This window comes from Sceloporus occidentalis, unplaced genomic scaffold (genome assembly GCF_023333645.1).
Source record: "Sceloporus occidentalis isolate IW3139 unplaced genomic scaffold, rSceOcc1.0.p SCAF_5, whole genome shotgun sequence".
NCBI lineage: Eukaryota > Metazoa > Chordata > Lepidosauria > Squamata > Phrynosomatidae > Sceloporus > Sceloporus occidentalis.
Genome location: NW_028316985.1, coordinates 133,269,756 through 133,291,002, shown reverse-complemented (window position 1 = coordinate 133,291,002; position 21,247 = coordinate 133,269,756). Strand labels below are relative to the sequence as shown.

The window sequence follows — 21,247 nt, the reverse complement described above, 5'->3', positions numbered from 1 at the left end:
ACAAAACAATAGTTGCCACTAACAATGAAATGTTTTGACATTATTATTACACATTATTTTTAGGCCAAATTTCAATAAGGGCAACTTTAATCTTTGAAACAACTCAAATTTTCATGCTTCCATTTAATGCTGATTGATTATGGAGTAGTGTGGGTCATTCTATCCCTCCACCACAGGCTGTGTTTTGTTGTAGAGGCCATACAAAACTAAACCTAAAATGCAGGCATTCTATAATGCTGTCACCTGCACAGTTGTAAATAATGTCCTAAATCTTATCTCCTTGCAACACACAGAGCTTTTTCTCACCTGCAAACAAGAGATATACCAACCAGTCTATTGATTTTTGACACTGCCTCCAAGCCAATATAACATATTGGGACCAAAAATGCCCTATATTTTATTTTGAACCATAAAGCAATGCAACAGAAGTGATGTACCCTGGTTGTCAACATATCTGCCCCATTTGTGGGATTTTCCCCCCTTGGAGAGGGCTCAGAATTCAGGAAATATCCTGCAATACAAGAATTATGATTTCTTTTTTACTTTGGTCTGCACTTTGTATTCTAGATCTACATGTCTGTGTAGAACACATGAAATTCTGTACAAAAAACCCATTCCTTTAAACATGAAATATTATGCCACAAAATATACTGGAATTTTCTGGGGGAGACAAAGGCTACACCACAACTCAGAGACTGAAATTTAAAAAAAAAATCCTAGTGGTGCACAAGAAATGTTATTTCTACAGAAATAATAATAATAATAATCATATAATACATAAAGGGTGAAAATCCACCTCCCCCAATATGCCACCAACCCAGATTGGAGTAACTTGAACCGGGAATGGATTTATACAGTGGACCCTTGGTATCTACTGGGGTTTGGTTCTAGGACTTCCTGGTGGATACCAAAATCCATGGGTGCTCAAGTCCCATTAGATACAATGGTCTAGTAAAATGGAGTCCCTTATAGAAAAATGGCAAAATCAAGGCTTGCTTTTCAGATTAATTTAAAAAAAAATTTTCCAAGCTGTGAACGACTGAATTTGTGGATGCAGAAGCCATACACTCAGAAGTCCGATTATGTAAGGCATTATCAGATCTAGTCATGCTTTTAAATCCTTTTTTTTTTTTTACCAATTCTATCTGGGAGTCAAGAAAAACAAGGATTTTAAAATGGTTGTGGTGGGACAAAAGAATTAGTCACAAGTGCAAAGAGGGAGAAATGAGAAGAGACAAACTGTTTCATGTATGTCATTTTAATATAAGTTTGGGGAGGACCTTATATTAAGCTTCCCTCTAAACCCCGGCTTCTCTGTACTTAAAATATATTACTTACCGCACCTACTTCTTTCAAAGCTGATGTCATGGAGATGATTTGTGGGAAACTGGCCTTCAGTATCCTGGTAGGAGAACCTCCAGCTTCTTGCCTGCTGTGTGTAGGACTTAGCTCTGCAGCTCCCATAGGATTCTTTATTCCTTTAGCTATCAGCTGTGAAGTTAATATAACAACACAGAGAAAGATAAAGGTACTGCACTTAGGGTGGAAAAAAGAAATGTACAGATATAGGATGGGGGACACCTGGCTGAACGAGACTACATGTGAAAGGGATCTGGGAGTCCAAGTAGACCACAAACTGAATATGAGTCAACAGTGTGATGTGGCAGCTAAAAAGGCCAATGCAATTTTAGGATGCATTAATAGAAATATAGTGTCTAGATCAAGGGAAGTAATAGGGCCACTCTATTCTGCTTTGGTCAGGCCCCACCTGGAATATTGTGTCTAGTTCTGGGCACCACAATTAAAAAAGGATGTGGAGAAACTGGAGCGTGTCCAAAGGAGGGTGACTAAAATTGTGAAGGGTCTGGAAACCATGCCCAACTTAGGGAGCTGGGGATGTTTAGCCTGGAGAAGAGAAGGTTAAGAGGTGATATGATAGCCCTGTTTAAATACTTAAAGGGATGTCATATTGAGGAGGGAGCAAGCTTGTTTTCTGCTGCTCCAGAAACTAGGAACAATGGATGCAAGCTACAGGAACAGAGACTCCACTTCAACATTTGCAGGAACTTCCTGACAGTAAGGGCTGTTTTGACAGTGGAACGCACTCCCTTGGAGTGTAGTGGAGTCTCCTTCTTTGGAGGTCTTCAAACAGAAGCTAGATGGCCATCTGTCGGGGATGCTTTGATTGAGATTTCCTGCATTACATTTACCAAAATTTGCTTTCTATATTATTTTGTATAGCTTTGAACCCTGTTCATTGTGTGTGTGTGTGTTGTCATTAAAATATGTTTCAAATAGAATTAAAATCTCTTCTGTTTAATTTTGCATGAAATGATTTTATTTGCATTAGTTGCAACCATGATGGATCTATTGGGCTATGCTGTTCCGATTGTATAGGTTTACTGTTAAAATATAAGTAATTTATTCTATGTATTCTTGTCTTTTCACACCCTAAATTGGTTATAATTGTGTTTGTTTTTAAAAGTGATGTTCTAAGCAAGGACAAAGGAGTGATAGAACTGGTGCTAAAAAATTTTTTTATAGCTAAACTATATGAGCCAACCGCAAATGCATAAGAAGAAGAAAATGAGAATTCTATGATGAAATCCAGGAAGAAAGTGACAACACACCAAAACAGGACTGCTTGAGAATGATAAAGTAGGAAGCAAAAGCGATTCAAAAACTGTAGGATAATTTGGACTAGGAACAAGAAATGAAGCAGGAGAGTGAATGATAGAATTTTGTGAGGCCAACCATTTATTCATTGCAAACACATTCTTCATACAATCAGAAAGAAGACTATACACATGGACATCACCAAATGACCAATACAAAAATCAAATACAATATAAAAAACACATAACTGGAAGCAAAAGATGGAAGAATTCTAATCTTGTGGAAACTATAGAAGGTGCTGACTGCAGCACAGATTGTGAGCTACTTATATCAAAGATTAGAGTAAAGCTGAAGAAGAAAGAAAAAGCAGTCATCATAACAAACATGACTTTAAGAACATCCCAACAGAATTTACAGACAACGTGAGAAACAGATGTGCTTTATTAAGCATAACTGACTGGGAAACAGAAGGAATATGGACAGAAGCCAGGCTCTTCCAGCGAACATATCCACCTGATCTTATGTGAAACATAGATCCACTTCCACGTACAGGATGAGAGCATTCTGCCCCACCGTCGCTTGTGAAACCTTGTTTTTAATTGCTAATTTTGTATTTTATGAACTTGTTTGTATTATTTGTATTTTAACTCTGTCATGAACACACAAACTGTGGGGTCAAATCATCAGCAAATGTTTTGCAAAAAATGTATTAAAACCATCTGGATCTGGTGATTTATCTGGTTTTAAATTGTTAACTGTGTTCTTTATTTCTTCACAAATTATAGGAGCATTTAATATACCTTTATGTATATTTTAGATTGGGTTAACTGGAATTTCCTTCACAAAATCTGTTATATTTGTATTTCTGTATATTTCTGAAGAATATAGATCAGCATAGAATTCCTTAAAGGCATAACTTCATTTGAGTATGTAATAGCATTATTATTTCAATCTCTAATAACTTATACAGTCCTCCCTTCTCTTACACGGGGGAATACGTTCTGGACCCCCCCCCCCCCCGCGCAAGGGAAAAAAGGAGGATGCTCAAGCCCCATTCATTTGGTGCACACACCACAAGAGGGCATGTCATTGTTTTCTTCCGGCATGGCTTCCAGAGTATAACGTGGGCGCACTGTACCACTTTTAGCTATTTTTTTTTGGAGAATGTTACAAAATTATTTTTCATTTTTATTGTCACATTCATAATATAGTGGTCTTTTCCAATCTGTGGGGGTTTGGCTCCAGCCCCCTACAGATGCTAGTGCCTCTTTTTATTCAATGGTGGTGATGTGCATGCAGGTGTGCCAGCATGTCCAGCATACACATGTCACTACTAAATAAAATGGGGTGTGGCAATCCACAGGCAATTGAATGCATGGATAGTTAGCTTGCTGATACAACAGGCCCACTGTAAATCCTTTTTAAATATGCTAAAGCAGAATATACAATGTTCATTTCTAGTTCTGATCTTCTTTGACACAATTCTGTTAAACTGTTAAAGAACACAGAAAACAATACTTCCCCAATGTAAAGTTCTTAAGAACAAATCTCATAAAGGCAAACAGTTTAATATGCCTTACATGTTCTTCCCAAGCTCTCCTCTCTCTTTCGTATGCTTCTTTTCTCTTTCGTTCAAGCTGTTCTTTTAGGACTACAGCCCGGGCATTTGCTTGTGCCTTGAAATGTGCCAAAAAAGTAAGAAACACAAGGTTTTTAAATTCTAAGAAAACTTCACATTCATTATCTCAAACCTTCAACGATGTGATATCCTGTGTATTGCTTTGTAACTAAGATTATCTAATATTTTTGTGTAATATTTTTCATCTAACATATTTCCAAGGAACACTTAATTATATATAAGGAAGATGAATGGAAGTTTATGGCATAAGAATAGATGGACAATATTGTTGCTAGTGTTAGATACAAATAACATTACTAATAATTCAAACAGTGTTAAGAAGTGATAGTTATCTAGTGGAGTTCAGGAACATGATCAGAACTTGTGAATCAACATAAGCATTCTGTTGGGGCCCTCAGCAAGAGGTTTTGCTTGTGCAGGCACTGAAGTTCCTAATTCAGCACTTGTGACATTTCTACTTCCACATAATTCTTTGACTTTGAACCCTGAAAATTCTTGTCCTCCACTCATTTACCTTAATTATTAAGAAGAGCCAAGTTACCAATTCCAGCCAGGATTGACAATCCCAGAAACTAGATCTCCCATAATCTCTTCTCTCTAACAGTCTGAGTGAGGACATACCTAGAATTTACAAGTAGTCTTGGAATATCTCAGCAAAACTGCACCCACTGTTTTAGTCTCAAACCAAATAACTATTCAGTAGCAATAACCAGGCAAGCATATGCTGGATTTAGAACTGTGTTTTTCCTCATAACACACACAATACTAATTATATGGCATTAAAGTTTTCTTTCATGTACAGAGAAATAAGGAAGAATATACAAAAATAACAACAGACAAGAAAGTAAGCTAAATATGCTAGCTCTTATACTAGAAGCATAAGCATAGATCTGCTTGCACAGCAAGAATCTTAGATCACAGTATAAGCACAGAAAACATGGGTCATGGAGGATGACAAAAGAACAAAGAACCCATGCTTAGTTTAGAGAAAAGACTGGCCATAAGTGAAGTGAACCCATGTAACCAATCAGGATCTTAACCTTCCAGGCTCCTAGAACCCAAGCAGGTCCCCATGAGAACACAAATGAAGTTGTTTTCTCATGAATGAGGAAGGCCTTTTAACATCTTCAGACAATGCTTAAAACCTGAGAAAACAGATGTACTTTTCGCACAATTTTATGCTGGAATAGTGTCTCAAAAGTTTATGTGCAAACAGATAAGTAAAACATGTAAGCTACAAAGAGAGACAAAAGAGGCTGGTTTTTGTTTTGCTTTGTTTTTACAGTTACCTTTAGTGCTTCAATCTTTTTGCGCCTTAGTTCAATTTCTTCATTTATTTCATGTACAGGAGAACCAGTTTCATTCTGTAAAACACTCAGGCAAGTCAAATGTATGTATTTCACAGACCAACAGAAGAAAACATTGTAGCTCTCTGTTAATTGTATTACCTTGCAAATCCTTACTCATTCCATTCTAGCAGTGTTGCCAGTATTCAAGCATCAGTTCACAGGAAAATTTTAACAATTTCTGTGGATCTTAATTTTGAAGTTTAAGGTCCAAAACACATTGCAGAAATCATCCAGTTTGAGACTGCTTGAGTTGCCCTGGCTCAGTGCTAGGGGATTCTGGAAACTGTAGTTTTGTGAGACGTACGGCTTTCTCTGTCAGAGTTTGGTACCACAATAAATTACAATTCAAAGGATTCCATAGCACTGAGCCAGAGCAGTTAAAGCAGTCTCAAACTGGATGATTTCTGCAGTGTGTTTTGGACCTAATACACATTTATACTCTATATACTTGCAAATAGAAGGGTTTTAAACTAAGGAGTCTAGAGAGAAAGGCATCTTATCAGGAGCTAGGAAATGCAAAAGTGAGGTCCGGGACAGCATGTGGCCTGCACCTTCCCCACTCCTGTGCTACAGCATCAAGGACCTTTCATATAACTGCTTCTTCTAGTGCACTAATAGGCTGATCATAATGAACTAGGTATCAAGAAGGCTTCTACTCTCTTGTACTACATCAGAATCAGTGGGCTTTAACTGGATAAGACAGAAGAATCAATTTAACTGATATGGCAAAGAAAAGAACAATCTATCTTGAGAGCAAGAGTCACAGAATAAAAACAAAATGACTTCACTGTATGTTTTAATCTGGTTTTAATCTTTTTATTGTTTAATCTCATTTTAACTTTTGTATCTTGTGGATTTTTAACAATAGGTTTTTAAATTTCTTATAAACTGGTTTGAGTCCCAAACTGGGAAAAAGGAGACAGAAATCATAATCATAATAATTTAAACTAGTAAAGACATTTTCAACCTGCCTTTTCTCCACGAAGTTTAGCTTTAATTTGCTGACGTTCATTGAAGTTTTGAAGCCTAATTTGTCTTAATCTTGCCAAGTATTCCTGACAGAAGAAAAAAAAAATCAAAGAGGTGTTTCTGTGAGACTGTAGATGCAATAATACAGACTTTTAGTAAAGTACATAAATTTCACCAACTGGCAAATAAATGGAACAACTCTTTGATACAAGAGTAGCACCACTACATTTGTAAGTGAATTCAGTGACTCAACTGATCCATTATGGTGGATCAGGAAGTGTGGAACAGTTATAGCTATTAAAAGCAATGAGGGCTAATTGTGTTGCAAGGGAAAATGAATGATTCATTTCCGGTGACAGACTTAGATTATTCATCAAAGGGACATCTCTAGAACTGCTTGTGATACTAATTAGAACTCTAAGACAAAGCTCATTCCTTTAATTATACATGACAATCCATGCAGAAAAATAAGGCACAAAAAAGGGTTCTATATGTGTAATGAAGGCAGCAAGCATGCAAGAAGCATACCTCTTCCTCCTTGTTTCTTGTTTTCCTTCCTCTTGAAGAAATGGACCTGCCTCCATAGATAGCTGTCAGGTTTTGCAGTGTGTCCTGTTCACCATTTAATGCATTAAATTCAAGAATGTCTGGGGCCATCACATCATCTAGCCTTACATGTATCAACATATTGCTAATTATCATCATCATCATTATCATAATCAAGGAATGGTTACCCATGATAAAGCAAAAATGCAGGCTTAAAGATCATCTAATTATCCAGATTTGTTCCCTTTTTCTTTTTTGTGTGTTTCATCATGTAGGCATGCCTTTAAAACTGTCCAATTTGTTGGTATAAGAACATTGCACACTATTTCTACAGTGACGGATATACTTAGAATTTTAATAAACATTAGCCCACATTTCTTTTTTAGTTAAGCTAAAGTGCCAAACTTTGTTCATATCAAAATAAATAATGTAATAAATAAAGCATTAAATGATGAAATAAATAAAAATTCACTTTAACATATATTTATGGCATATTTCCCAAGGGAATCTCACCTTGAATTTTTTCCATAGATCTTGACATGACTATGATGATATCACAGACATAAAGTCAGTTTTAAAATTAAATATTAATATAAATTTAAGATGTTAATTTTGGGAAAGTTGATAGCTGAGACAAACGGATACAAATATCACATTGGTGTAAATAATGGAAAAAGTTATCTTAGTAGTCCCTGTAAAAGGCATTTTAGATATTAATCTTTTGTGTGGACAATTTTCCAACTGCAGGCATTTTTCTCATATTAACTTATTGGCAGAACATTTTAAGAGTGCCCAAAGATCACAAATTACTCTAGGCTGCAGTTCCTTGTCTTCCACTCTGGTGGTAGATCTGCATTTCTCCCTCCCACTACACTCTCATACAGCATAACCCTATTATTCATAGGACCTTCTGACCCTAAGTAGAAAATGTACAAATATGTCCAGGAGAGAGAGAAAGTGAAGAATAAGATTGGTTGTGTGAACTGCTTTACACTTGAGCAGGTACTGGATACAAACTCAAGCTGCTCTTTTTAAAACTTGGTGGTTCATTTCACCTTGAACGAGATTTAGTTTTCACTAACTCAGAGATGGAAGCAAAAAAGGACAAAAGGTCATGGGGAACAAGAAAACAATGGAAATTCACAAGTCAGAAGATATACATTTGCAGTTGTTCTTTCTATTGGAGAAGTTCAACAATCCTATCAATGCTTCTTCCTGTGCAAATGGGTTTTGAACATATGCACATATACAGATAGCTGTCATCTTCCAGTCTGTATGTATCACATGCTCATTGCCATTTTTAAAAGAAGAATGACCTACTTTATACTCCCTTAAAATTACAAAATGAAAGAACTTTATTTCTTTGGTACACCAACATTCCTCTGTATAGACCAAAGATGACAGAAAGATCAGGCCACCACTGACGTTATGTTGTATTTGCATTTATCAATAATAATAATAATAATAATAATAATAATAATAATAATAATAATTTATTTATATACCGCTATTCCAAAGATCATAGCGGTGAACAGCAAGTAAGCTAATTAGCAAGTAAGCTAATTTGCCCCCAACAGTCTGGGTACTCATTTTAGCGACCTCGGAAGGATGCAAGCCTGAGTCTAGCATGGGTCCTTTTGCTGGTCTTGAACTCGCAACCTTGTGGTTTTGAGTGAATGGCTGCAGTAGAGGCATTTAACCACTGTGCCACCAGGGCTCCATATACACTACATTATCTACCAGCAAAAGCTATAAAGCATGAAAAATAAATGTGTTTATAATATGAAGTCAATGTGCAACTGAGGATCACAACTATAAAATCAATCAAAATATCCTTAGAAAGACTCTATAAATTAGAAGCATTCTATACAATAGGCATTAAAGTTTAAGTTTCAAATTTGAGTGTTGAACTCCTCCCTCTAAAAACTATCAACTTACACTACGAAATTGAAAGTCTCTTTGTTTGCTTAGACCTTAAACTTCATATAAATGTAATATGTATGCCAAAACACAGATGTATGCTCATTAGGTAAACCAGAAGAGAAAGGGGGAAATGTAACATAAAGCCATAGTTTTGCATTCTACAAATGAACCAGAACTAATCTTGATATTCTGTGCTCTCCACTTCCTCTTTCTCATGTATATAAGGGAAAGACTGCTTACAATTTTAAACAAAGCACAGCTTCTTATGATCAGTGGCTTATTTAACAATGAATGCACCTCATTTTATGTTTCACTTGTCAAAGGAGGGAGAAGGAGGAAACATGTGAGGCGCAACAGGCTAACCAGAGCTTGTTCATGTAGTAGGAAATCATGGTTTCTTGTTTCAAATCAATTAGGCCATGGGTTGTTCATATAGTTACATTTTACATGAAATTTGCACAGAACCATTTGATAGACCAATATGGCCTGAAACAGGCAGGTGAAAAGCGCCTTTGGCCAATGTGAAAGCATAGTGTTCAGATGATGCATGCCCCCAGATTGGGCTGAAGCTGCGATCTGGGGGCATGAGGCCCAAGCCCAGCACAAAAAGAAGTGCTCCTTACTGGTGGTCCATGGAGGACCATGGCAGCAGCCAGCCTCGGGACTACAGCATCTGGTTGCCATGGTCTTGCACTGAATGGAAAGTGATCGGGCTGGGAGGCCGCTCCCTCTGCTCCAGCTGCTTGATGCTTAACTGAATTAGAACACCTGTATAATAGGTTCTCTTAAAACAGGCTGCTAAAACATAGCTGCGTGGAAGAACTTTAAAGTAACTAAGGCCGGATACAGATGGGCAAAAGCACCATGCTGGGGCCGATTTAAGGGCTCCGTAGGGCTGGGCGTCCATGCCCAGTCCTAATAGCAGTGCCTGTGCGCCATCTTGCTGCGGTCCTGCTGACACGGGTCGAGCGACGATGATGCGTGGGTGTCTGAGTGCCCAAACAGCGCTTGCTGGAAGCGGTGGCATCAGGGCACACGAGCGCCATTATGGCGCTCCTAAAAACAAGTCACCCTAGGCAGCTTCGTTTTAGGGAGTGCATCGGTGCCACGCAGTGTAGTTTGTGCGGCACCAACGAGGGGTAAGACAGGCAGCATGGAGCCACCCATCTGTATCCCCCCCAAGACCTCCATGTCAATACCCATATACGCTACAGGATTTTAGTTGACAGCAGTTCCTCTTGTTACATGAAAAGCTGCCATTAAATCTTGTCATCAGGAAAACTCCAGTGTAGCAAAATAATTTAACAGGAATAATGAGAAATCTGATTGCAGAAAAATTTTCATTAATTTACACCAATCACAATGGTTGTCTACTCAGAAACAAGCCTTAACAGTGTTCAAAGGGACTTACAGGTAAGTATGTGAAGAGCTGCAGCTGTAGGAACACTGCTTTGAACAATGATCATCACTGCTACATGAACTGAAAACCTCTACCTCATGGTGCTAGCCATGACAAAAAGTAAAATAAATATAAATTCTATATTTAAAGTGACCCAATTATTAGGAATAAGTAAACTTTAAAAAAAGAGATCACTTTAATTTATGGACTGCTCTAACAAAAGCTCAAGTGCTAAGGATTCTTATTGTCTCTGTAAAATTATCAGTATTTTAGCAAGTTCAAATGACTATTAAAAAGGCAATTCACACACTTGTACAATCGGAATGCCAAATGTCCTACCAGGTGTCCTTCAGCACGAGCTTTATTCTGCATGGCTTCTCGCTTCCGCTGCCAAAATTCCTCAACTTGTTTAGCTCTTTCTGCAGCTACCCATCCTTTTTGCCTAGGGATAATGAGTTTAATTTACTAATATGCCCTGATAATTATTAAAATAAACAAAATGAAATGGAAGCGAAGAGCATGAAAAACACCCATATTTTAAGTTTTCACTAGACTGAGAATAAGGAGTATGCATGGAAGAGAACGTGAGTATCGCTCAGAAATTTCTACACCCAAACTTGGTTGAGCTGACAAATGTATATCAATTAAAAGGCAAAGACCTACTTTTGGCCCTATTCATGTGTTATATGAATAACATATTCATATGTTATATGAATAACACGAATAGACTGAAACATGTCAGTCTGAAGAGAACCAGTCATTTGTCTGTTTTCACATTTTTTACTTTGTGAACCACCCAGGAGTGAAGCTTGCCTCAAAGTCAGTACAGGCAGCCCTTCTCTAACGTGGGGGATGCGTTCTGGACCACCCCCCCCCCCACATACAAGAAAAAATGCGTACCCTTGAGCCCCATTGGAAATAATTTGGCTTGTGTTCGCCGGGTGCTGCCGTGGTCGCACACCCCATTACTTCTTCTGGGGCATGCAATGCTTATTTCTAGCGCGGCATCCAGCGTATGCTGGAAGCCACGTATGCCGTGCTCGTGTATGGCACGAGCACACTGTACTGACATTAAAAACAAAAGAGATCTTCAAACACTCTTACACTTAATCCTCAGGAAACACATACAGTTGTTTTATATTGCACATTCACCATCTTTATACAAATGCTATATTGCTGTCTCTTACAACAAACATGAATAACAGAATTTCTTCCTTAAAGCAGCTGTATGTTTGTGAACCTTTATCTGTGTTTGCTAATAAACTAAATAGACATGACAAAAACCTACATACAATGGATAGAACTAAATGTACCATCACTCCAACCTGTTTGCATTCGCTTGTCTAGACACCTCCTCTAATCTTTTCATTCTTTTTCTAATTGCATCAGCATCAGGTACATGATGGTGGCCTACAGGCCCGTTAGGCAGTCCTGCATGAACTCCAGGTGGAAGCCCTCTGAAAATAAATACAGCGATTTTCATTACTTTTGTCTAGAATTATATGTTCTTTATGTTTAATGAATACATACATACCTTTCAACAGGCTCTTGACCGGGCTTTTCTTTCAATTCAACATCTTTCCCCTCTGTTACTTTAATATTTCCCCTCTGTTGCTGTATCTGATCAAAAATAGCATGATAGTGTTCATATGGTGCTCGACCAAGCACAGGTGAAGAAGGCACAATAGCTCCTCCGCCACCCAAATAATTAGCCTAAAAGTTAAAAACAAAAACAAAAAAATCCTATTTTCATGTTCTGTCAACAGGCATTATGTTTAAGATAATACAAGTCTGATTTTTTAAAAATAACTTTACAATATAAGAAGCCACATTTGCACTACAATGTGGTAGCTCATGGTACAAAATGATTTTCATTTGTTCACCTATCAGCAGTAGAAACTCATGTATTTATTCCTAGTACATCTTCACTGAAAGAAATGCAAAGAATAAGGTGCTTTGTGGCACATGTAACATTGCACTATTAATGATTTTACTAGTGTCCATTCTGAGCAAAAGACAGAAATCTCAGAAACAGAAAATCTCAGTACTGTATTTTCTCATACAGAAAGTCTCAGTATTTGCTCATACATGTTTCAACTTCTGTTCCAGTAAAAAAAAAATCTATTCTAAAACATGCACCCATTTCACAGCATGTTTCAACAAAAAATATTTAGTCAGTAAAATGGCTTCATACTAATAGAATTTGCTAATGAAATGCGCCTTCAATTCAATTGGAAATATTTATTCAGTGGTTTGTCATTTTCTTCCTTTTAAGCCAAGAAAGGATGACTGTCCAAGATTATCCAGCCAGTTCCCACAGTTGATAATTTGATTTGAACCCTGGTATCCAGAAGTCCTAGTCCAACATTCAAACTACAATATCACACTGGCTCTCCTCTAAGTGTGAAAAATGTACATAAATAACACATTTATATTCTGTTTCACACACATATGCAGACTACCTTCTGCCTTACTCTAGATCCCATCGAAGCAGTCTACTATTTAGTTCAAATCTATCTCTTTCTGTAACTCAAAGGCTGAATATTTAAAGAGGAATATTCCATTGTCTCCTCTGTCATCTGCACTCAACGCAAATCATAACTATGACATTATTTAAGGGATGGAGCGAATAAGTTATTATTATTTAACAAGCAACTGCTGATCACTAAGAGTTAGTATTTTATTTAAGTACCAATATGTTTCTGAATATATTAAGCAGCAGCTCCAACCTTGATCTCACCACTTCCACCTGTGCTCAGTACATTCCTCCATCCTTGCTCCCTGGCTCTGTTAATTCGATCCATCTACAAATAGATAAAAATTAAAACTGGATTATAAAAATTGTTAAAGCCTCTGTCAACTGAACTTCACAATTAAAAACTTTTAAGTCAAGCATTTTACCCTTTCCTTCTCAAGTCTTCGCATCTGCTCAGCTCTCATAAAACTGATCTGTAAAAATAAATACCTTTTTAAGGGATAGAACATCAAGCTACTCAACAGCTGCAGTAACCAAGGGACCAATTTTTAATTTACCTGTTCACGCTGTCGTTTTTCCTTCTCAAAAGCATCTAGCCTTTTCTTTCTAGCAGCTTCCTGAAAAACAAATATACCAGAACCGTTATTTCACCAGGTTGAGCTGAGGATGGTTAGGACTATATGAGAGACAGACACACTCTGATTAACATATATATAAAGTTAGAAGAAATCTAGTAAAAGGAAATAAGGAGGAAAGGTTTGAAGGCTTTGTTTTGTATTTAAAAGCTTTTAGCTTAGTTTCCTTTGTTTTCATGTTTTTATACCTCAAACATTTTCCTCCCTTCTTCAATTGGTTTCCCTTTCTTCACTGCAGTTGGAGGGGCCTAAATAAAGAGTGAAACTACAAATTAGCAAGAACATAGCATATATGCTAGAAGGTAATTGAGAGTGCAGAATGACAGATATAGAAACACTCATTTATAAAGTTAACTTGGCAAACTTGCTATAACAATATACCCTCATCCTATGAATGTCTACTGAGAAATAAATCCCACTTTGTTCAATAAAGTTTTTTGACAGGACACTTTATGCAAACGACTATAATTCTACAGAGTAGTTACTGTATATGCATGTTTATTTTTTAAAAGCGCTGTTCATTTCATTAACAATTACCTCCCAGTACATGCATACAGAAAAGTTCTGTAGCCTTAATGAATTATTAAGCCCAGAGACAAAAATAACTGTTAAATACCCCCATCACTTATTTTATTGTCAACAATGTGAGGAAGAACAGAATATTAACAGGAACACAAGTTATTTGTGAACAGAAAATGAAATATAAATAAAGTATGTATGTGTGTACTATGAAAATAATCTTTCCCTCTTCTGCTATTCCATCATGAAAACATGTTGAAAAATGTATACGATTTTAATGCAAGGTAATGTATGACAAAGCATATAATTCATCACAGGTATTAGGAATTTATATTTAGAAGAGGTACCATAAGAACGCTCTCTTTGGAGAAACAATTTGCTATATAGAACAATTAGATTTCTCCTTCAAGCACATGGCCATACTGAAAATATTTATATCCTGACTTTTCCCAACAATGGGACACTCAAAGTAGTTTTCAAAGAGACAACCATGTTAGTTTGTTTTAGCATAAAGTGGAAAAGTGGTGTGTGTGTGTGGGGGGGCGAATAATCCAACAGTACCTTTGAGACCAATTAGCTTCAAATGGGCTTCTGCATTAGTTCATTGCCCATTACCCATTTTCCATTTTATGACATAGCAATAGCAGCTTCATTTATATAGCGTTTCATACCACCTAAACCAGGTGTAGGCAACCTGCGGCCCGGCAAGGCCTTGGGACCGGCCCCCGCCTGGTCCTGCCACTGATTGCCGCCGGAGCCTTTGGCCTCTCACGTGAGGGCGTGGGGCCTTTGGCCTATCAGGAGGAGGCGGGCAAGGGAGGGCAAGCGGCAGGCAAGGGGGGCAATTGTCTATAGAAGCCTCAGAAATATGCATTTATATTAACATTTTTTTAAAAAACAGCAAATTTTTTCACGTGTCCTCCATTTTTTTAAAAAGTGCCCTCCATTTGAAAATTTTGTCCTACATTTGTCCCAGTTTATTTATTTATTTCATTTTTTAAAATATATATATATATATATTTAATTACTTATTTTTTGGCTTCGGCCCCCCAGTTGTCTGAGGGACAGCAACCCGGCCCCCAGCTCAAAAAGGTTGCCTACCCCTGACCTAAACAGTCTCTAAGCACTTTACAACTGTAAGCTAATTGCCCCCAACAAGCTGGGTACTAATTTTAGTGACCTCAGAAGGATGCAAGGCCGAGTCGACCCTGAGCCCTTGCTGGTACTGAACTCACCACCTTATGGGTTGTGAGTGAGTGGCTACAGTACAGGCATTTAACCAGTGCGCCACCAGGGCTCTTACATGATATCATGTTAAAAAGCAGTTTAGATGGTTCCACAAATCACTGTGAAGAATCCCAGATGAGTCTCGCTGAGACAGGAAGTTCCATACTCTGAATATCACAAAAAAGAAGGCCACCACTCATGTCTCGACCAACTATACCTCTGCTCTGGCAATGGGATACAAAGTGCCTCCCCTGGCAACATAGGTAGGATCACATGTGTTGCAATGATGTTTATGTTATTTAGTTTTATCTTGCCTTTCCTCCAAGGCACCTGAGACAGCACATGCCTTTTATCCTCACAATAATCCCATGGGACAGATTATATTAAGAGGGCATGATTGACTTAAGTCCACTCAGTGAGCTTCATAACCAGGTGAGACACATCTCCACAGCTGTACACTAGAACAACTACCGTGCCCCAACCATGAGGCAATGAAGTCAAATAAATACATATGAGATTTGGCATTGGGATCCTAAACGTTTGCTTTGGAAGTTGGAACAGGCTGCATCACTTCACATTTCCAGATGGTAAATCAAAATTTCAATCTCACTAATCTTGTGAAGCTTGTGGGGTGGCAAAGGGATGATTTTCTTTCTCTTAATCATCCTTTCCTCCATTTCACTATCACTATTTCTTAGATCCTCCATTCCTATTTCCTAATTCTCACTAACTATATCTAGATCTAACTTCGTATTTTATAAGGAGAAGGATTGCCTCGGTCTGGATGGTATGGCAGGTAAATAAAAACTGAGGGAGAAGGCTGTTAGGAGTCAGGACAAATTTAACTGTTTAGAATTCTGACTCCTGCCTCGTGGATGATGCATGGGGATAAATCCAAGGAGAGTGGATTGATCTTCCTGCCATCCCAAGAATTTTAGGTTTCCTTTTCAGAAGTGTTTGTTCATGGACTTTTCTGGGAATTGTTGATTTATGTGTTTCATATGTAACTTGTCCACAGAATGGGATGAAAACACTATTAAACTCCCAAGCCTGTTACAAGCCTTAATCTAGATATTGTTTCATACAACACCATAAATACAGTCCAAGATTATGTACATTCCCATCTGGACCACAATGTAAGCTTTACTGGACACCACGCATGTGAACAAGCTCCACAATGCAGCTGCAAAGGTAGCTGTGTGCTCTCTTTCCATTCATTCAAGGGAATCTGCAGATGTAACAATACTCATGACAACTAAACCATAAAACACTTTCAGAAAGATATATTTTTGCTTCATTACCAAATATTGTCTCACCTGTCTACATTTATTTAAAGGCTTCTCATAGAACTTTTTAGCTGATTCCCCAGATTTTTTAAGCATTAAAGGCACTCCATATTTAGCAGCAGGTTTTGTAATTTTCTGAGCAGGTGCAGCAGAGGCGAAGTTTTGTCCTTGAGCTGGTCTCTTTGCTATGTGTGAGAAAGAGAAAAAAAATGTTAATACCTTTGTACAAAACTTCAGTAAGATACTTCCTGATAAACAAGTGATATCAAAGGGAAGGTTGGGCAAGCATTCTTGTTGCGGGATATTATGCAGAGTTGAGCACACTGATTACAATGTGCCAAAATGAAAAATAGCTTGGGGAAAGACTGACACGTTTTAATACTGGTGAACATACTGTTAGCTTGCTCTTACTTTGACACAAAAAGGTAAAATGGAATGCCCTTTCAAGACAAAGAAGCCTACAATCTACAAAAAACATTTCTCACCCATATATTCAGGAAGAATATTTTAGCAACTACCAGTTTCTGGGTCTTTTCTCTTTTAAAATGCTTTAACTGCTGTTTAGAACTGAACAGAATAAAATATGAGACTTTTTCTAACTGATCAGTTGAAGTAGGAACTATAAATATGTTTACTGGTGAAGAAATTTGCAACCACTGGTACATCCTGGATTCATGCAAAAATCATGATAGCATTTACAATAGCAATAGCATTTACAGTACATTTCTATACCGCTTAATAGTGAACTCAGCACTTTTTAAAGCAATTTACAATCTGTAAACCAATTGTCTCAACAAATTGGGTACTCATTTTACCAGCCTACGAAAGGATGGAAGCCAGAGTCAAACGTGTAACCCTGGGATCGAACTCACAACATTGTGGCTGCAGTGCCAGCATTTAACCACTGTGCCACCAGGGTTCCTTCACTGATAGCTGAAATGTGCAGAAAAAATCCTTCAAACTGCATATTCTAATTAAAGTTTCATATAGCGAACACAAGCCACTGCTACTACTAAATGTGCATTGATCAGGTCAACAAGATATCAGTTCTTAGTTTCTTGTGGGTTTTTCGGGATATCGGTTCTTATTTTTATATCATAGTTTTTGGTTAATCAATGACTAGTATTGACTCTTTCTAAAAGTAGCTAAAGAAAACTTTTCATTTATTACCTGGTCCAGCATGAGGTCCAAACTTCTGAAATACTTTATGACTGAATTCTTCTGCAATAAGCTAAAAAAAACAAAACCAATTTCATGTTGCAAAACAAAATTAAGCAGACAATACAGATTACAAAATTAAGATTTATAATGATAGATTGTCCAGATTAGAAAAAAGCTGTTACCATTAACATCCACTCTGATTTAGGATTAAAAAGTCATACTGTATGAGTCTTGCCAAACACAGTATTTCTATTCAGTATGATATGTGAATTAGTACTTAGATGGCAGTGTGCCAATGAATATCAAGTGCTGTAGGCTATATTTCAGAGGAAGGAACTGGCAAAATCATCTCTGAGTATTCCTTGCCTAAGAAAACCCTATGAAATTCATGGGCTACCATTATTCAACAGGCAACATGAAGGCATGTGACAATATAAACATATGAGAAGGGACAGAGAGGAAGCTTGCCTCCCATTCTTCTCTGCTTGTGCTATACACTGAGGGCAAAACTTTGAAGGAAACAGTTTATCTGTGGACGTTCTGTTTGTGATTTGGAACTCAGGAAAATTACCAACAAAGAGGGTGGGATTAGCACACACAAATGAGTACATATTGGTATCTGATGGGGTTTGGTTCCAGAACCCCTTGTGGACACCAAAATCCATGAATGCTCAAGTATATATACAATGGCATAATAAAAAGATGTCCCTTACATAAAATGGCAAAAATCAGGTTTCAATTTTTGGAAATATTAAAAATATGTATTTTCAATCCATGGATGGTAGAATTTATGGATATGGAAAGCTGACTGTATGTATATTGTTCACTGGATATGAATCCCTGACAAGGGGAATTGCAACACCTCATGGAAGAGTTTGAGGTCATATTTATATTTGAATGTGAGTGTCATTTCCAAGAGATATTGCTGCAGAGCATTCTAGTATAATTATGTAACACTTTAAGTGTTATTCTATAATATTCTACAGTAAAATATAGATAAGAAAATAGGTACATGCATACCTCTGGTGTGAGAAATTTGTCAATGCGTTTAGCTATAAATGTTTTCTCCAATATGGAGTTGACAGATGGTCTATCCCTAGGATTTCTTTTGAACAACTGTGAAATCAGACTCCGAAGTTCATGAGAGTAATGCACAGAAACAGGAGGAAATGATCCAGAGATTATCTTGAGTACCAGGTTCTTCATATTGCCAGCTTCAAACTACAGAATAGAGACAAATTGTACATATCGTAGATTACTGTAATAAGGAATGCTATTAAACAGACAATGACAGATGGAGCTTGTAAAACTACAAAATTCAAAATTATACTTAATCCAGATAGGTTCTCCATAATTAAATTTTAATCTGATTCTTCAATCAGAAGATTTAATCAATTTAAAATAATCTGGACTTCAGAGACAATGGCGCATTACAGACGCGCCGAAGGGGCGTGCTAGGGTTAGGAAGGGGTGTGTTAGGGTTGAGAAGGGGCGTCACTTCCTGACGCCCCTCAACCCTAGTACAGACCGAATCTGAACAAAATGGCGGCACCCGTCCATACTGGGTCGCCATTTTCACGTCACGGATGCATAGCGTCCAGACGTCGCATGGCAGAACTGACGGCACGAATGTACGACTAGTGCCTTGCGGCACCACTTCCAGGACCCAGAAAGAAACACCATTTCGGCGCTTCTTTCTAGCTGCACCCGGGAACCGCGCGGTTTGGCCACTGCGGTTCCCGGATGTAACAACTGGCGGCGGCAGCAGAGCGCCCTTGTTGGGCGCTCTGTAACGCGCCAATGACTACAACCAACCAACAGACCAACCACAAGCATCCCCCACAACACATATGCGCATTACTTTCTTTCTTTTTTTCTACTGTTTCTAACAGAAAACAGATATGAATATGGGATATAACCAAGGACAAGCAGCAGCTGTATCTGGGAACTTGTTACATTTATATGCTATTAGCACAAGGCTTTTAATCCCATCCATATTTTTATATAACAAATAAATACACAAAAGTAGATCCAGTATAGTTTTCTTTTTTAAAAAAACAATTCTATGAATAACTATGTCAATTATTTTGAAATAAAAACTTGGGGAGTGCAAGCTGCCATTACACACGCAGATTTGTCTGGCTATTCCCCGATACATACTACTAAAATTATGATCTACAGGATCACACATGCATAAAAGATGCATTAATTTACATTATTATTGCATCTCAAAAACTGTGTTTGCAGGCGATTGGGAAAAATAAATTCACTCATGAAGTATTTTCAAATTCCTACTTACTGCATGTTTCAGTGTACACATTTCATAGAGAACACAACCAAGAGCCCATATGTCACTAAACAAAAAACAGACACAGAATGTTAGTTTGAGCTGTTCGCTTGACACCCAATAATTTATTTTGTCCCTGGAACTTAAGTTGCTTTGTTAAAGTCTTGGCCATCTTCCTAAATTCAGTTATGTCAAAAATTTGAATGTATGTCTACTACAGTAATATCTATCATATGTTCAGTGTTTGAGGTCAGATCTAGCCAAAGATACTTTGTTGCCTGAGGGGAAAGGGCAAGATGCCCACATTGCACTTACAGAAGGTTGTTGAATCTTACTTTAAATGGTGATGGGACAGCATTCTTCACTGCATCTGAGTGTAGCAGGGGTTTCACAGGTATAAGGCGGATTGCCTTGAATACAGTGGGGGCATCTCCACCGAGGAATAGCCTATGAGCTCCTGAGGCTGCCCCCTCCACAGTCTACAAAGTCTATTGCTGCTTGAAACAAATGGTTCATTTTGCCTAGTGGTATGACCACCCCTGAATAAGCTTGTCAGATCATGGAAGTTGTCACTGTTGAAATCTACAGGACCCTGATTCGGTTGAGTAAGAACCAACAACTAATGTAAACTTTATCTGCCTGCTTCTAGTTTTTATTTCACTACTTCACCAGCCATATTTTCCTTCTGTAGAGGAAAGAAAACAATTCCCCTAAGCATGCTATCCCAAATGCTGAGAGTGATCAGTAATCCCCACTGCTAGCTTAGTGGACTAGATGAGGTCAAGGCTAGTCACATTAGTACATAAACTGAAGTAGAAATTCATGGAAGCATGTGACACCTCAAGGGTCCAATTTTAGTTTCCAAAATTGCAAGAAATATCCTCCAAAATATTTTTGTGCTAAAAAAAAAGCCTTCTGGAGCTCAGAAAGTTCTCCCCCCCCCCTCCATTATGACAATAACGCCACATGTCCCCTAGAGTGCATTTGGGGAGAATTGCTTTTTGTTTTTTGCAGGAGCAAGATCTCCTGGGATGCAGCTCCTCAGCCTGCCACAGTTGCCCACTCCTGTATTAAAGGATGCCAAATTATATGTACTACAGTTTTGCTGTACAGAACACTTCCGCACTTTCCAACTCAAGTGTTATTTTGAACTGGGCCAGGGGTGAAAACATACTGGTCTGACTGAAGGGAGCTATTCATTTTAACAGCCCAGAA

At 37.8% G+C, this 21,247-nt stretch overlaps 1 protein-coding gene across 10 annotated transcripts in view; it reads right to left on the bottom strand.

Annotated features, from left to right (window-relative positions):
- Positions 1-21,247, bottom strand: part of NEK1 (NIMA related kinase 1) — a 62,724-nt gene that overhangs the window by 26,073 nt on the left and 15,404 nt on the right. For 6 of the 10 annotated variants that reach the window (XM_089525506.1, XM_089525507.1, XM_089525504.1 and 3 more), the window contains 16 exons: positions 20,045-20,099; positions 18,766-18,966; positions 17,755-17,815; positions 16,615-16,769; positions 13,741-13,800; positions 13,475-13,534; positions 13,343-13,390; positions 13,171-13,245; positions 11,976-12,154; positions 11,767-11,898; positions 10,781-10,883; positions 7,102-7,185; positions 6,576-6,659; positions 5,545-5,619; positions 4,197-4,292; positions 1,339-1,491 (listed from right to left, as the gene is read on the bottom strand). In XM_089525506.1, the coding sequence (XP_089381632.1) occupies positions 1,339-1,491; positions 4,197-4,292; positions 5,545-5,619; positions 6,576-6,659; positions 7,102-7,185; positions 10,781-10,883; positions 11,767-11,898; positions 11,976-12,154; positions 13,171-13,245; positions 13,343-13,390; positions 13,475-13,534; positions 13,741-13,800; positions 16,615-16,769; positions 17,755-17,815; positions 18,766-18,966; positions 20,045-20,099 (1,621 nt within the window). The remainder of the gene's footprint in view (positions 1-1,338; positions 1,492-4,196; positions 4,293-5,544; positions 5,620-6,575; positions 6,660-7,101; positions 7,186-10,780; positions 10,884-11,766; positions 11,899-11,975; positions 12,155-13,170; positions 13,246-13,342; positions 13,391-13,474; positions 13,535-13,740; positions 13,801-16,614; positions 16,770-17,754; positions 17,816-18,765; positions 18,967-20,044; positions 20,100-21,247) is intronic. The other 4 variants (XM_089525508.1, XM_089525512.1, XM_089525511.1 and 1 more) reach the window with 4 other exon arrangements.